The sequence below is a fragment of the Bubalus bubalis genome, chromosome 7 (genome assembly GCF_019923935.1).
Source record: "Bubalus bubalis isolate 160015118507 breed Murrah chromosome 7, NDDB_SH_1, whole genome shotgun sequence".
NCBI lineage: Eukaryota > Metazoa > Chordata > Mammalia > Artiodactyla > Bovidae > Bubalus > Bubalus bubalis.
Genome location: NC_059163.1, coordinates 51,976,634 through 51,991,479, shown reverse-complemented (window position 1 = coordinate 51,991,479; position 14,846 = coordinate 51,976,634). Strand labels below are relative to the sequence as shown.

General features: G+C 37.3%; 2 protein-coding genes across 3 annotated transcripts in view; both read right to left on the bottom strand.

Moving 5' to 3' along the window:
* Window positions 1–1,478: 1,478 nt before the first annotated feature.
* LOC102395589 (cytochrome c oxidase subunit 7B2, mitochondrial) lies at window positions 1,479–1,837 on the bottom strand. The gene has a single exon (XM_025290094.3). It carries the CDS (start codon window positions 1,835–1,837, stop codon window positions 1,601–1,603), a length of 237 nt encoding a protein of 78 aa, XP_025145879.1. The 3' UTR covers window positions 1,479–1,600.
* The window catches only part of GABRA4 (gamma-aminobutyric acid type A receptor subunit alpha4), a 245,452-nt gene continuing 232,287 nt past the window's right edge, over window positions 1,682–14,846 (bottom strand). For both annotated transcript variants that reach the window (XM_044945908.2, XM_044945909.2), the window contains one exon: window positions 1,682–1,899. The gene's annotated coding sequence lies outside the window, so the exon portion shown is untranslated. The remainder of the gene's footprint in view (window positions 1,900–14,846) is intronic.

Below are 14,846 nucleotides of genomic sequence, written 5' to 3'. Positions count from 1 at the left end.
TTCTTGACCCACAGCAACTGTGAGATAATAAATGTTTGTCGTTTCAAATCACTAAATTTTAAGGCACTTTGTAAAGTAGCAACAGATACTAATAAAATCTCCAGTAATCACTGCAAACCCACCGTGGTAAACAAATGTATTATTTTCAGACTAAGAAGGACAACTGTGAATTATCTCAAATCAGTCATTAATTCATTAATTCAACCAGTAATTACTGAAGACCTAATTTATCAGGCCCTGTTGTAGGGATAAAGTTATGAAAAAAAACAATACACAGACAATAAATAATAAAATATATCCTGTGTGTCAGATGATGAAAATCCTATAGAGAAAAATAAAGCAAGTAGACAGGATAAACAAAGCTTGGTCTAAGCAGGGTTTGCAATTTTCAAAAGTGTAGTCAGAGACCTTCTCTGAAAAGACAGTATGCAAACAAAACCAAGAAAATGTGTGATGGAGTGAGTCATACAGGGTCTGGAGGAAATGCATTCCAGGAAGAGAGAAGAGCAAATGAAGAAGTCTTGATGCAGGGGTGAAACTGAGCAGTGCAGCATCGAAGGGTTCTGGGTACTCTGGAGGGAAGGGGGAGCTGCAGGGTTTTGAAGAAAGGAGTAAAATCACTGTGTTCTGCTTTGTCGCTCAGTAATGTCTGACTCTTTGTGACCCCATGGTCTGCAGCCTGCCAGGTTCCTCCATCCATGGGGATTCTCCAGGCAAGAATATTGGAGTAGGTTGCCATGCCCTCCTCCAGCAGAGATTCTTGACCCAGGGATTGAACCCAGGTCTCCTGCACTGAAGACAGATTCTTTACTGTCTGAGCCACCATGGAAGCCCAACTAGACTAATGTTTTAAAATGATCATTCTTGCTGTTGTCCTTAAAATAGTGTGTGACCGGGTTGGGGGGTGTGGGGCAGGCTTGGGGGTCATCAAGTGTAAAGAAAAGGAGACAGGCTAGGAAGTTTTTATAATAATCCAGTCAAAGTATGTTGGTTCAGATCGGGGAAGGAAAAATGGTCAATTATGAATTGTTTTAAAGTAAGACTTAATAGGATTTGCCAGACAAAAATTTGTAAAATTTGTAAAGTGTATGTGTGTGCTCAGATACTCATTCATGTCCTACTCTTTTGCGACCCCATGGACTGTAGCCCAGCAGGCTTCTCTGTCCATGACATTCTTCCGGCAAGAATATGGGAGTGGGTTGCCATTTCTTCCTCCAGGGATCTTCCAGACTCAGGGATGAAACCCAAGTCTCCTGCAGCTCCTGGATTTGGCAGGGAGATTCTTTACCACTAGTGCCACCTGGGAAGCCCCTTTGTAAAGTACCTATGTATGTATATCTGCTGAAGGATATGTAAATTATTAAACCAGAAAAGTACATGTTTCATTAATTCTACTTTCAAATATTTATTCTTCATAATGCCCTGGAATCTATACATACCACTACTGCCTTGCTTTCACGCACAATGACTATTTTCAATGACTTTTCAACAGTTTCACATGCATTTTATTTCTTCAATTATGCTATAGTTTAATGAGCAGCAGAGTGCTTAAAGAACAAGTTGACCTTGAAACAATTCTGTTTTACAGTAACTGTGATGGCTACTCTTCATTCCACTCTTGTGGGGTGACTCTGCCAACAGGGGAACGGCCCCACTCTATGCCAATCTGTGTGACTAGAAATACCCATGTAACAAGACAGAAAGAGGTTCCACTGGCTAGTAGGATATCACCATATTTGTCATGAAAATCTGGTGAGTGTTTCGAGTGACTCTGTCTAATTTGTTGAATCCTTCGGATCCTGAGACTACTTAGTGCATTTCTGACCAAGGGAAACATCGTGAAGGTATGACAGAATTGAAGTTGATTGAAGCTGCTGGTCTATTTCCTTGTGAAGAAACCTGCAAAAACAAAAAATGGGCAATGACATCTGACCTACATTTAGTTCTTCCCAGTTTGAAGGTTTTACCCACACCATCTCCTGCAGTGTGGTCAGGCAGCTGAGTTTTCATGATGTCTGGATCTGAGTCTTAGCTCTGCCACTGACCAGCTATATGAACTTGGGCAGTTCATATAGTTCTTTTTGCCTTAATTTCTTCAATGGCAAACTGAGACAAAAATGTCCAGCTGATAAAATGGCTTAGATTTCCAACATGCCACACTAGCCCAATGACCTGCCTATGTCTACAGTAAAACTCTAATTTCAGTCAGAATTACAAGGCATTCACAAGTATGTCATATCTTTTTCCTGCTCCTTTCTTCCCTTCGAAACCTCCTCCTCATTTCTTCTCCTCTACCTGTAATTTTTGCCTTGCACTTTCCTACAGGGCAACTTCTATTTACCTTAAATCCTGGTCTAAAAGCCATCGGTTGTATGAAGTCTTCTTGAAACCCCTCTAGGCTGAACAAGCCCTTCTCTGGGCTTCTACACTTCTTACAACCCTTCTTTCATACCATCTGGCATGATGCATTGGTTTAATCATTTTTAAAAACACACTTAATTTCTTTAGTTTTAGATTCACAAAAAATTGAATAGAAAGTATAAAGTCTCCATATAACCCTGTGCCTTTACCATCCTGCACCAGCATAGCACATTTGTTATATTTGTTGCAATGAACCTTCAGTCCTTTATCATATATGTCTTTTGCAAATATTTTCTTCCAGCCTATGGCTTGTCTTGTCATTCTCTTAAAGAATTATCTTTATATTCTCCTCCAGTAATCTGAAAATCTTCAAGAACAAAGAATGTAATTTTGCATACCCAGTAGCTGACATGAAAATTAAGAAAGAACATTTTTGAGTCAATCTGAAATATAAATGAACATTGGTATTCTCATAAGAAGTTAAAACCAACTGAGAACAAAACCCCAAATCATGAAATCAGATGTACATGACCATAATAGCCCTAATAATTCTAATTTTTCAAACAGATAGTTACACTGAACAAGAGATATAGGAGCAGAAACGCATGGAGGAGTCCCTCCTATTAATTTCTCTTCTCTGTGCAAGCTGTCAAACAGTGCTCAGTCTCTAGCAATGACATACGTTAACTGAACCCCAAATGCAGGCAACATGGATACAAAAGGGCCTGAGGTCAGTACTTGTGAACTTTTAACTGTTCACTGAGATTTTCCAACTCAAATTATTTTATTCCCAACTTAGAAAACAAGACCCTAAGGTTCTCTTTTATTTCCTACCAGATGGTAAAGTGGTACTCTTCGTGACTGTGACAAACAGGGTAAAAACAGAACCAAATGCATTTCCTCTGATGTTTCAAGCATTCATAGCTTTTTTTTTTTTTTTTTCTGTTAGTCATGACTCTCTTCACCAAAAAGCACTGCAGTTTTAATCTGAGTGGCGTTCAGAGAGTTGGTTGAAGGTGAAATGGATCAGAGTATGACAGGTGCAGCCTTAATCCAATACAAAAGCGCTTGTGCCACAGAGCTTTCAGCCTCTAAGAAGGCATGGAACCAGAGAATAATTCGTGATAATAGGCATCTCCTGTGGGTCATCAACTCATGCCTGCTGCTTTATGACAAATTGGTTTCATTATTCCTATCCTCTCAGTGTTAAGTTGAAACTCAAATACTTTGTCTCTAGTGACACTTGGTTGCATCTCTTTGCTGCTTAGTTCATCCTTTGGCTATCACCAGATCTGTGAAACTTTTTTCCATCTAGTCTGAATTTTCTTGTACCAATAAGTGTCCATTATTAAGAATTTCATATTAGGAATGCTTTCTGTAGCTTTATGTAGTTACAGTCATTTCATTCTATAATAAAAAAACTGCCACCTTTTCATTCTTTTTTTGTTTTTCCTTGTAAGCATCAGCTAAATCAGAATCAGTTGCTTTCATATCTACCTTTGATCTATTTTTGTTTATAAAACACATGTAAGAGGTGGGAACCTACTGATTAGAGAAATTTTCCATCTTGCTGAACTCCACATGACTTACTTTTACAATAAATTTTGTGTTATCTAAGAGCCTTAAGTCTATTACCCAAAGAACTGAAGCTATAGATTCTCATAACTGTATGAAAGCATAAAAAAGGAAAATTCAATAATACAATGCCGGTAAAGAGAATGCTTCTCAAAGTAGATGCTTTTTGATGAAAATGGACTACAAAGAGAAGGAAGAAGACAGATTTTTCTAGGTAATAAGAACAAAGTAGAGGTTCTCTCATGCCTGTGGCAATAAAAGAAAAAAAATATGTTCTGAATAAATATAAATAGTTAAAGCGAGTGAGGTATCCTGTGAGGATGAAAAGGAAAGATGGATTGTCCCATCTATTTTATACAGTAAAGCAGAAGCACAGTGCAGGAAAAAATAACTAATAGTGGTCCTCAATCTAACTGTAATAAGGAGGTATATAAATTTGAAACTTCACTGGTAACAATAACAATTTTAAATACATACAGCCCATAAAAAGAAGTAAAGCAATAACATAGGAAAGAAACGAACATTTATTGCATATATGCCTGTTTGCCAAATATTATGCCAAAATTTTGCACATCTGCAAAAAGAGTGTGAGATGGTGATTATCTCCATCTTACACACAAGAATAAATGACAGGGCAAGATGTGAAATCAAGTCCTTTGATTTTAAATACTGTGCATTTTCAACTATGCCATGTTTTCTTAAAGTACATTCAATTCTGAGCATTGGAAACAAACATACATACAAAGAAACAAAAGCTAGCCTGGTTACCAGAGATGGGTCTTCAGTTTAAAATGGGTCACTTCAGCTTACTATACATACATACATACATGCATGCATGTATTTCTGGAGTGATTCCTGGTATGACAGGACCTGGGCTAGTGGCACCATCCCTACTCTTATTGTAGCTCTGATAGAGGGAGGTGATGGACAGAGCACTGTCACAAGGGAGGAGACAGTTTAGGGAAGGTCACTGGGTACCCTTAATCCACAGAGGAGAGGTACATTTCACCCTGGGGTTCTAGAAATGGTTTTAGAGGAAAAGATATCTAGGCTTGATCTGAACGATGATTAAGAAACATAAAAAACAAAACTGGTAGGGAAAAAATGTAGACCAAGTACCACAAGCAAAAGCACAGAGGTGAAATAGTATTGGAGCAAGGCAGTCTGATGAGCTCTGTAACACTAAGTAATAAGTACTAAAACAGCAAATACCATGGATGAGCCTGGAGGGATGAAAAAAGAACAGCAGTGGATACTGAAGACTTTACATGCCTTGCTGCGGCATCTGGACTCAATTCTATAGGTCAGTCTTTCCCATTGTTGAGGAAACAGTGCTCAAACACAAAGCCTTTCCTGTAATTTACAAGAATTCTTAATTCTGTGATTTTTCCCTTTATAATAATACAATATAAATAAATACAAGAAAATAATATGAGAACTGGCTGATGTATCAATTTCTAGTACCTGTGTTTATCCTGGTTTTGCATTTCAATTGCACTAGTGTATATTTATCTGTCCTGGGCTAATATGAAAAGAATAGAGGCAGGTTTTATATTTAAATAATACACTGATTTCAGGGACAGAATAAAGAATTAGATGAACAGAGTCACACCACAGCTTACCATATAGCACAGGCACTTGAAAATAACGAACACAAGGCCACTGAAAGCAATGTTTTAGTTTCAAGACAATATTAACTGTCTTACTGAGTTATATTGCAAATTTGAATTTTCTTGGTTGAATAGTTTGGTTCATTTTTAATTTGAAAATTTGTTTTGGTTTCATAGTTGTGTTAAACATAAAGAAGAATTTGATTTTATGTTTATACATAAATACATGTGATATTACAATCAAATAATTTAAGCAGATATCAGCTGAGATAAAATGATTTCTTTCCTCTTTATAAAGATTCCATATGTAATCCACAATTGAGAAACATTCTATTGATGGGGAGAAACTACCTATTGGTTTAATCAGGAAAATTTTAAGGTGGGGGAAAATCTGGAGGAAAAAGCACTTTACAAATTAGACTAGGTGAAAAAATGGTAAGAAAACAGCAAAAGTGGCAGAAAAGTTAAGAGGTTAGTTAAGTGTTTCTTTCAATGGTTTACTAAAAGGATGATGAATATCTGAATTAAGTACTGACGACAGAGGGAGATAAAATTGAGACATATTAGGGAAAAAAATCATATTGATTTGAAAATAAGTTACTCTAAGTAAATTTGTATTCTATTCACTTTAGCCTTTAGGTTAAGATTATGCCCCAAACTGTCTCAATTTCTGTTAAAACTCAGCAGACATTGACACTGTAGCTTTTAGCTGATCCCCTGGAATTAGAATTTGGGTGATCTAGATACAGAACGCAGAAAGGTCAAAGCAAACATAATTGAGGTGTACTAGGAATGACAGGTCTAGATATTTGAGTAGACGAAAGAGGAAGAATCCTAAAAGGATTTTACTGTATCGTCCTAAAATAAAAAAATAAAAAAAAAAAGAAGACGAATTTCACCCAGCCTAAGAATAGCCTGACATGGGTCAATAAATGACCTGCTTAACTTTGGTATAAGACTTTCTATCTAATTTCAGGAAGAAAATTGGAAACTGTATCCTACTTCTCAAATGTGCCCAGATAGGACTATTAAGTATCTCAAAGGGAGATAATGCTCAAGAAGCAATTAATACCAGGGTTTCCCCATTTGGACACTATTGACACTGTGGTCCACGTAATTCTTTGCTGTAGGAGGATGTCTTGTGTGTGGCAGTGTGTTTAGTAGCATCTCTGTCTCTATACACTACATACGAGTAGTACCTCTTTTTCTTTAGCTGTGACATTGCCAAATGTCACCTGTGGGGCAAAATCATTCTTGAGAACCACTGTCGTATGCAGAGTCAAGTGTCTTCCATCACTACTGTCACAGTCTTCTAAATAGCACTGTTCTATTCAATAAAGAAGGCTTAAATTATAAGAAAATACATTTTCTACTATGAGATGCATGTAAGTTGCCCATCACAACTTTTTTCCTGAAATAATCTCAATTTTTCAAAATATTCTGTGCAGTATAATTTAGATGAATCATTTAATCTATCTAGGCATCTGCTTCTTCATCCATAAAATTAAAAAGTGGAACTAATTTGGCTTTTCCCAAACTCGCCTTAGTTATTTGGAATCTTCATTACAAAATGTAGATTCCTGGGCCCCATGTCAAATATATTGTAACAGAGTATCCAGGGAAGAAGCCTGAGAATCTATATTTTTGAAAACAAGTTCTCAGGAGAATCTTGTCATCAGACAAGTTTATGGAACACTGAATCAGATCATCTCTAAGGTCCTATTCAGCCCTAACACTCTAGACCTTTCCAAAGAGAAAAACATTTTAGGAAGACCATTTATTCTTTTAGGCCACTGAAAGAGTACAGCAGTAATTGAATTCACTACCACGGTAATTTAGAAAGCAGTACCTGAGTGACCTGAAAGAGTTATACGGAACCCCTGGGAATAGGTTAGTCAACGAAACATTTGGTAGCATTTAAAAACATTAAAAGCACTAGTAACACGGGTGTTCTGCTGTATAACGAATAATATTCTTTCAAAGCTAAGGCTCCTAGACTCCATTACTCAACTGCAACACTTTTATTTCCACCTTTTATTTCTACTCTTCTACTCTTCGTCAACAACTTCAGAACATTGACACAAAATAAGAAACAGTAAAAAGGTAATCGTCTTGAAATGAAAATGCACCAAATCTGCAGTGTCTTTGTTCATTTATGTATTTCTCAGAAAATTAGGCTGCTCAAGGAGGGATTAAGTATACACGATGTGGTGTCACCCATCACAATTAAGCCTTCAGCCTTTTTCTAACAGGAGATCTGGGAACCCTGCATGAAGCAGTGCCCCTGATGGAAATGTTGAACAATAGTTCTACTTCATATGTAATGATATCGCCTCCTGAGTTACTCAATCGATGGATGGTGCAGCCATTTGTTTAAGGGTGTGGATTATGTCACTTTATTAAGCCTAAAAGTGACACAAATGGATGTCACCTGAACAAACACAAAGGCAGATTACAGTGGTGGATTATTGTGCCAGGAGGGAGAAATGACAGACTGGACAACTTGCCAGCCAATGCCCTCAAATGGCAAATGGTGCTTGATGAGTGAAGGGATAGAATGTATATATTCTCCCTCAGGTACTTCTCACAGCCAAAGTGAGCAGACTATTTCTATCTTATATAGAATGCTGAAAGGATTCAATTCTATCCATCCTCAGAATAACCATAGTGTTCATTCAGGCATTTCCTTTTATGTAACTGATTACATTAATATGCTTCTCTCCTGAAGTGCCCATTATATTTTCTTTAGTCACAAAGCACTCTCAACTATCCTCATTTTCTCCCTTTCTGATAGTTACGTATAACAGAACAAAACTGTTACAGAGAGGTTGGGGGCTCTTCTCCACGCCACACTACAAGTCAATGGCATGACTGTTTTCTGTTAAACTTTATCTTGTTTTTTTATTAAACTTTAGTGGGTTGCGATTTCCTCCTCCAGGGGATCTTCCCAACCCGGGGATCAAATCCAAGTCTGCCACATTGCAGGCAGATTCTTTACTGCTGAGCCACCAGGGAAGCCCTTAAACTCTAATAGATCCAGCAAAGTTCCATGTTATTTTTACATTACGATCCATTTCAAACATTGGAAATAAGTGACCTTGTTATTTTAGGCAATGTATTAATGTCAGAAAGAAGGCTGCTGTGCTTACTCCCAAAAGATTTTATATTAAGTGCATTCCAAGGCTTGTAGGTTGTTGTAGAGTCAGGTCCAGCTAAAAGAGTCTATGGATTCAGTAAACTGAAACATCTGGAGAAATGTGTAGCATTTATCCAACTTAATCTTGGAAAGAAAAGAGTGGTTTCTTTTTAAAGAAAAAGAATGTGGTTTTAATAAATTCCAGAAACTTTGAAAATTTTATCTAGAAAATGAGCCACTGAGAGACATTAGGAACATGAGTTATGGGGTCAACGTTGCACCTTAGACATTACTCTGGTGTGGAGACGAGTTTGCAAGGGAACAATGCAAATGCTAATGATGGATGATTAGAACTTGGACAGTTCACCCAATCAAGATCTTAAAACATGCCAGTCCCTTGTTTCTGCAGTCTTCAAATTTCTGTATCCAGTCCTTTGCTCTGCAGCACTAGACCACAATTCTTTTGGTTGCAAAGGCATGTAAAGATGAGCATCCACCTCATGCCAATGGAACTCTCAGAACTTGACACAGAAACCGGAATGTGAGAATTTATTTTCTAAACTTTAAAAGAATAATATCCCAATCCAGTGACTGGAATACATAATATATCTTTTAACTTAACTTGCCTAACACTGATTTCAATAGTAAAGTGACCTTCTATCAGCATTTCCCCAAAGATATGCCTATTTCAGTATCTCTGTTTGATGCTAGTGTTATTTATTTAAACGACTTCAGTGTCATCTAAATTTGGTAAATATGCAGGTAATAAAGTCGAACTCTTTTTTACTGAAGTATTTCCCAAACCTGTATGTTGCTAATGCATACCGTGATTCTCTGAGAGGAAAGCCATGTGGAGATTTCCAAACTTAGTTGAGCCAGCATGCTTTCTTCCTCTGGAGCATATTTCCATATTAGTGTTTTCCAGAACGCACTTTGGGGAACACCAAAGGATGTCTCTGGTTCTCAATGCTGTTACATCACTGTACTCATTTTAAATGGTTTAATAGCTCCAGGAGGCATCTTGCAAACTAAATCACTTCCTTGTGGGGACTTGCAACATATGACTCAGGGAGTACAGAGTGTGTGGTAAGCCTGGTAACACTCTCAGCAATTAACTCTAGCCTTCACTATGTGACTCTGACTTCTACAGTTTTAATATTTTGTGTGTATGTTTTTCCCTATCTACCTTTTTATTCATGAAACACTCTATGAACAGAAAGATTGTATGATTCTTAAATGGCCATTAGAGTTGCATCAGTGACCCCTCTTTGCATAAAGTGAAACTTTCATTTAAATCTTGAAATAAAAACGTGCAAGGTATTCCTATCTTTAAGTATTTATTCATATTCACGTAAAAGTAGAGAAAAACTAAAATATTAATATTTAACTTTTAGATATCAACCACATTTTAATTTTGAAAGTGTCTCTACTTTCATGAAAATTGTTTTCAGCTACTGGTAAAAAATTAGGGCAGTAATGGTCTATTCCAGAAGTTAATTTGGATCAAATCCACATTTAGATTGGAATATTGAGTGCTGCAGAATAATCCTTTCATCCTTGTTTCTGAAAAATCCAGATTTTATTTCCTACTTGGACTATCTCTGTCCTGCTAAACTCTGTTCAAAATATATCTGCAAATAAAACCTTTAAGAATAAGACTTTTGTTATTGCCATCACCTGGGCAACTTATGGAGCATTTGCAGAGAAATATCATTTGATGAGATAAGCACTTCACAGCCCTCAAGTAGTAACTGTGATCACTTTGCAAGTTGTTTTTTACCAGTTCTTTCAGTACAATTTATTTTTTTATTTTTGCTTTCATAAAATTTTGGAAACTTTTAACAAGATGCTGGTATTCTACTCTTTTTTCCTTTCCATTTAGAATTCATTATTTGGAAGTGAGAAAGACTTTGGTCAGAGGGGCTGACTTTAGTAAACTGATTTTTTTTTTTTCCCTTGCAGATGCCTCAGAAGACACAGTAAGACAGGATGCATTTTGCAAAACCTTGGGGCAGGGTGCCTGCTTTAGTGAACTGATATTTCGTTTTAGTTTTTCTTTTAAATCCTTGAGGGAAAAAGCCTAAAGAAGAAAGCAAGTCTCAGGGAGGTTACCCATCTAAGCACACGCAACAGAAATTCAGAACACAGATTCTTGTTTTGAAATCTTAAGGTTTCCAATTAGAATTCTGGTTTCAAAGAGGTTACTTTCACTTTCTTTTTCTTTAATCTAACGGAGTCTAACATTTCACAGACTAAATGGGCATTCTTAAACTAACCTGGCATAATTTAAATCATTTTGAACATTTGTTAACTTGAAAAGTAAGATTGCAAATAGGCCATAATTTGATTATACATATAATTTATGTGGGCCTCCCTTGTGGCTAAGCTGGCAAAGAGTCTGCCTGCAATGCGGGAGACCTGGGTTCGATTCCTGGGTTGAGAAGATCCCCTGGAGAAGGGAAAGGCTACCCACTCCAGAATTCTGGCCTGGAGAATTCCATGAACTCTATAGTCCACGGGTCGCAAAGAGTCAGACAGGACTGAGTGACTTTCACTTTCACAATTTATATATAGCTTAGAACCTAGCTGATGAGGATCTGTGGGCTTCTTATATAGACTATGTATTTTATCACATTCATTGAATCCAAACCATAAGATCCGAAAGACCCAGACATCACTTTAAATTGATATTTAATGCTTATAGCCAGCTTTTGGTGATTGGTCATTCATGACTTAGTACTATAAATAAATGTTGAGGAAAAACATGGGTAGAAATAGGAAGACAGAGTAGAGTAAACACAGAGATTAAACTACTTCTTTCCTGAATTCACATTCTAACTGAGGGAAAATCAAACACATGTATGTATTTTTCTAATGTAAGTGAAGTTGCTCAGTCATGTCTGACTCTTTGTGACCCCATGGACTGCAGCCCACCAGGCTCCTCCTCGGTCCATGAGATTTTCCAGGCATGAATACTGGAGTGGATTGCCATTTCCTTCCCCATGTAATGTAAGCTAGTTACAAAAGAGGCACAAAGATCAAAGTATAGAAACAGGTATGAATCCTTTGCCCTCCCTTAGATCAGGACACTGAATAAGCAATGGGATAACTGTTACCAGAAGAAGGTGGAATGCATACTGAATGGGCAAGGGCAAACCAAAACAACAAACAAAACCAAAACCAAAAATATCTCCACTATACTGAGAGAAAAATCTGATCCAAATACAAGTCCATTGGAAAGGGAGTGGAAACACAGCAATGCAGTCATTAAATGACAGGGATCCATGGACTAGATTCTCTCCAGCTTTTTCCATCTATAACATTTTATTTCTATTATCAAAAGTTTCAAATAAATATGTTGCACTGGCAGAAAGAAGTCAGTAAAAGGAGCAATTGAGACTGTGAGGATGGGAGTATGTACACTCTTCTTTCTGCCGCTTATTTACAGAACTGAAATTTTCCATTTCAAGATTTTTGCATAATGAAATGATCCTCTAGAAAATCCTAAATAGCATTATGACTATTCTATGCTTGAATATGATTCAATTAAGCTCCTATTATGTGATCGCAGCCTGCTACACACTGGAGTTACAAAAATGGATCAGAAAGGTCCATTCTTCCCAAAAACGCTCAGTGGGAAAGACAGATAATGATAAGGTTTCAATATGAAAAGTTCTATAACAGATATGATCAAGATGCTAAGCCACCAAAAAAAAAGGCATCTACGCCAGCCAAAGAGCTCAGTAAAATTTTCCTGGAGTAATGGATGAGTGAGCTAAAATTCATAAATAAGCTCAACCAGATGTAAAGGAATGGTGGTGGAAAGCTTTATTGAGTGTTTTTCTCCAACTAGCAAAACTAAAATTTAGTTTTCAAACATTTCCTCTTTAAAGGTGATCTTCAGGTCTGATCATGTACAGATTAAGAGGATCTCCTTTAATGTCAAATTTATAACAACAGCACTGGTAATGGGAGCACATAAACATCATATCGGAATGAAGCTCCTTCTGACTTTTTGCCAATTCTATAATACATTTTCATCTAGACTGAATATCATATTGTAATCATCATAAAAACTTGTTAAGGTTCCTGAGAAATAATAGCAGATAAGCCTGAGAGACTTGAGAACAAATACAGGCAATTTATAAGACTGGACAGACACAAAATAATTAGAATTAAGATTGTTAGAATCTAATTGTGCTCTGAATTAATAATATCCAAAGTGAAGCAAGCTCCTGCTTTTACTTCATAGTTCATGATTTTACAGGGTCACCTATAACTTCATAATTTATATTAAAGAGCCAGAAAGAATAACTAAGAAAATCTTGCAATTGATACCGGGATAATAAATGATAGCCATGTTTCATAGGCACTTGCTTCATCCAGGACTGAATTTAAGCTAGATTGTGAAGGTATTCCCTTTGAGTATGCCTAACATCCAAAGTCACACATTAGGTGAGTGCCTACAAATGGTATTTGTCAAAATATGGGGAAAATCCAAAATTACTGATACAACATACACCCAGCAGCTAGATGATGCTGAGGATTTCCTACATAAAACATTCATTTATTTGACTGTAGAAAACAGTCCCAGAACAACAACAAAATGTGCTATGCTTAGTTCCTCAGTCATGTCCAAGTCTTTCTGATCCCACAGACTATAGATCGCCAGGCTCCTCTGACCATGCGGATTCTCCAGGCAAGAATACTGGAGTGGGTTGCCACGCTGTCCTCCAAGGGATCTTCCCAACCCAGGGATTGAACCTAGGTCTCCCACATTGCAGGAAGATTATTTACTGTCTGAGTCACCAGGGAAGCCTTAAGCCAAAACAGCGATTTACATTATGTGAACTGTAGATATATGTGAAGGCTTCCAAGGTGGTGCTGTGGTGTGCTGTGCTTTAGTGGTTCAGTTGTATCCAACTCTTCGTGACCCCGTGGGTTGTTAGCCTGCCAGGCTGCTCTATCCACGGAATCCTCCAGGCAAGAATACTGGAATGGGTAGCCATTCACTTCTCCAGGGGATGTTCCCAACCCAGGGATCAAACCCAGGTCTCCCACATTGCAGGTGGATTCTTTACAGTCTGAGCCAACAGGGAAGCCCACCTGCCAATGCAGGAGACATAAGCGATGTGGGTTCGATCTCCGGGTCAGGAAGATCCCCTGGAGGAGGGCATGGCAACCCACTCCAGTATTCTTGCCTGGAGAGTCCCATGGACATAGGAGCCTGATGGGCTACAGTCCATAGGGTTGCACAAAGTTGGACATGACTGAAGCAACTTAGCATACATGCATGCACACAATGTAAGAATGTATAGAAGGACACAATTCCATGGAAGAGAGATCTAGTTTCAAACAATTAATGAACCCTGAGAATTTCCTGAGTTTCCAGTTTTTTTCCCTTGCACCCCATCTGGTTTCCCCTCATTCAATATAAATAGATATTACAAAGAGCAATAATGGCTCTTCTGTCTCTAAAATGATATAGTAAATCCCTTTTCTTGACTTTTCTGCTACAATAAAATCCAACAATGCACCCCTCTTCTGAATCCCTTCTCTTCCATTAGCTTCTATAATCTCTCTTAAGTTTTCTATTTCTATGGTTATTTCTTCTTTACAAACTTGTTGTTCTCTAATAAGTCCTTTGTGAAGAAGTACTTCAAGAATATATATGCTTTCTCTCTCGCTAGGTACTCCTAGGCACACTAATAAACATACCATCAATGTGCAATTAGATGACTCCCAAATTATGTCTCCACATATAAGCTATCTTCTTAGATACAGGGCAATACATTAAACTGCCTTCTTAACATCTATCCTAAGATAATTCTAATTCTAAGATATTATGAAATAATCCAAAATAATTTGATGTCTACAAAATCAACAGGTGTAAGTGTATTTATTCCCTTCCATACTCAAACCTGGTCTTTATTAGTGCTTCCTAACCTAGCAAAGATTACTTCCACACATGTGGTGGAGTAACTTAAAACTTACAAATGATTCTTGACACCTTCAACTCCCTTGGAACATTTAATACAGCACTGGATTCTTTTACAGTTTCATCCTAAAAACATCTCAAATCCATTAATTTTTTTCTATCCAAACTGCCTCTATCATAGCTCAACTTTTCTTCATAAATGGTGAATGATTTCCATAAATGGTGT

Excerpts from the sequence above, each read along its gene's own strand:
- LOC102395589 (XM_025290094.3), bottom strand. The coding sequence starts at position 1,837 with ATGTTTCCCTTGGTCAGAAATGCACTAAGTAGTCTCAGGATCCGAAGG.